The 2485-nt window shown below is 51.7% G+C and overlaps 1 protein-coding gene across 1 annotated transcript in view; it reads right to left on the reverse strand.

Annotated features, from left to right (window-relative positions):
- COL5A3 (collagen, type V, alpha 3) overlaps window positions 1-2485 on the reverse strand; it is a 63774-nt gene that overhangs the window by 33246 nt on the left and 28043 nt on the right. The window contains exons 24-27 of the mRNA XM_011994966.1: window positions 1140-1184; window positions 980-1033; window positions 742-849; window positions 264-317 (exon numbers count right to left, since the gene is read on the reverse strand). Coding sequence (XP_011850356.1) covers window positions 264-317; window positions 742-849; window positions 980-1033; window positions 1140-1184 — 261 coding nt within the window. The remainder of the gene's footprint in view (window positions 1-263; window positions 318-741; window positions 850-979; window positions 1034-1139; window positions 1185-2485) is intronic.

Genomic DNA, 2485 nt, shown 5'->3' on the forward strand with positions numbered 1-2485 from the left:
TATGTTTTTGTAGAGAAAACGTTTTGCCATGTTGCCCAGTCTGGTCTTGAATTCCTGGGCTCAAGCAATCCTCTCACTTCAGCCTCTCAGGGTGCTGGGATTATAGGCATGAGCCACTATGCCTGGCCAAAGCCCACATTTTACATTCTCTCAATGGCCCTTGGGGCAGGCAGCTCATCCCCCAAGACCACAGCCTGGACCCCCGGACGTTAGTCTCTGAATCCTGCCCATCTCCATCTCTACCTCCACCCCCAGCTTCCTACCTTAGGTCCAGGGCGTCCTGGATAACCTGGGAGACCTGGTACACCAAGCTTGCCCTGCAGAGAGGTTATGGGACAAAGGTCAGAAATTGCAACCTGGAGGTCAGAGGAGGAACGGTCAGGCTGGCTGGGGCATGATGAATGGGCTAATGGGATGGGAGTCAGGGAAACAAAGTTCAAGTCCTCGCTCCTGCCTGCTAGGGGCATATCCTTGGGCAGGTCAATCAGCCATTCCAAGTCTCAGTTTTCCTTGTCTGTAAAATGGGATGAAAATGCCTATTGCATGTGTTGGTTATGGAGATAAACACATAAGTTGGGTGCATTAAATTGCTCTATAATGCTGAGCTGAGGAATTAAAGATGACAAGGATGGTAGCAACCTCCTGAGGTCGAAGCTTTAATTAAAGGGCAAAGGGCAAAGGGCAGAGGGAAAAGGTTGGGGACCCCTTGACTGTGGGAGGCTGGAGGGTGGAGTCATTTACCTTCTCGCCAGCTGAGCCTGGGGGCCCCTCCTCGCCAGCCTGCCCCGCCTGCCCCTTCAGCCCCTCGGGACCATCCTCTCCCCGGGGACCTGGAGCTCCGGGTTTCCCCTGGAAGAAAAAGGAGAGTCTTTAATATCCATCTTTTGTCCTTCCTGCTCCTCTAGCCCCAGCTCATCCCCTTCCCATCTTCCCCGAGCCCCCCAGACCCACACCACCCCTCATCTGGCGCTGGTCTTACCCGATCACCTTTGAGCCCCACATCGCCCTTGAAGCCCGGGAAGCCGTCCTCTCCCTGGATGAGACAGACAGAGGCCAGAAGTGAGGGCCTCGGGGAAGGAACACAACCAGGACCCCATGACTGGGGCTCCCTCTCCTCTGGTGAATTCTTCTCTCCTCACCTTCTCGCCTTTCTCCCCCTGGAGGCCCCGGTTGCCTGAAGTGCCCTGAAAAATAAAAAAGCTCTCAAGCTTCTTCCCTGCTTAAGAAGGAACCCAAACTCAGTCCCCTGCTCTAAAGCAGCCAGGATAGTCCCAAGAGGATGCTAGGCAGAAGCTGGGAGGGGCAGCTTCAGAAGAAATGATCTTTCCCCAGAGACCCCTCCCTCCCCACTGGAGGCCTCCCAAGGTCATCTGTGCGGGGGTGTGCGGGGAAGGCCAAATTTCCAAGTAAGTGATTCCCATCTCCTGGAGACGCTTTGTCCACAGTTCCTTCTGGCAGAAGAAAGAGGATGAACATTCCAGGCCCGGACCTCATTATAAAGGCAAAGGAATGTTCCCCATTGTGCCAGCTACAAGGCGACTCTGTGCTTGGCTATGGAGACAGCGCTTAGTACAAGTCTGGATGCTGCTCATACCAAACTCTGAACACTGCGCTTGGCTGCAACATCTCTGAGCTCAGTGGCTACAATGACAATGCACTTGGATCCAATACAACCCAAGTGGTTAGTCTCCAGCCACAGAGAAACAATGTAACTGAGCTTGGCTGCAAGTTGTTCTCTAGCTTTGGCTACAATGTAACTAGACTCAACTACTACAGGTAGGGATTGGTTACAATGTAACTAGACTCAACTAGGGATCAATTAATGTAACTAGAGGCTGGGCATGGTGGCTCACGCCTATAATTCCAACATTTTGGGAGGCAGAGGCTGGAGGATTGCTTGAGCCCTGGAGTTCCAGACCAGCCTGGGCAACATAGGAAAACCTCATCTATACAAAAAGTACAAAAAAAAAAAAAAAATTAGCCAGACCTAGTGGCTAACTCCGTCTCAAAAAGACAAAAAAAAAAAAAAAAAAGGTAGCCAGATGTGGTGACGTGCACCTGTAGTCCCAGCTACCTGGGAGGGTGAGGTGGGAGGATTGACTGAGCCTGGGAGCTCCAGGCTGCAGTAAGTGAACTGTGATGGTGGTACTGCACTCCAGCGTGGGCAACAGAGTGAGACCCTGTCTCAATAATAATAATAATAATCATCAAACGAAAAAAACTGCCAAGCCTGGTGGCATACACCTATAGTCCTAGCTATTCAGGAGGCTAAAATGAGGGGATTACTTGAGCACAGGAGTTGAAGGCTGCAGTGAGCCATGATTATGCTACTATATTCCAGCCTGGACAACAGAGAAGACCCTGTCTCTGAAAAATAAAACGTTTAGGGCTGGGCGTGGCGGCTCACAATTGTAATCCCAGCACTTTGAGAGGCCAAGGCAGGCGGATCACCTGAGGTCAGGAGTTCAAGACCAGACTGACCAAC

The sequence above is a fragment of the Mandrillus leucophaeus genome, unplaced genomic scaffold, assembly GCF_000951045.1.
Source record: "Mandrillus leucophaeus isolate KB7577 unplaced genomic scaffold, Mleu.le_1.0 Scaffold112, whole genome shotgun sequence".
NCBI classification, from domain to species: domain Eukaryota; kingdom Metazoa; phylum Chordata; class Mammalia; order Primates; family Cercopithecidae; genus Mandrillus; species Mandrillus leucophaeus.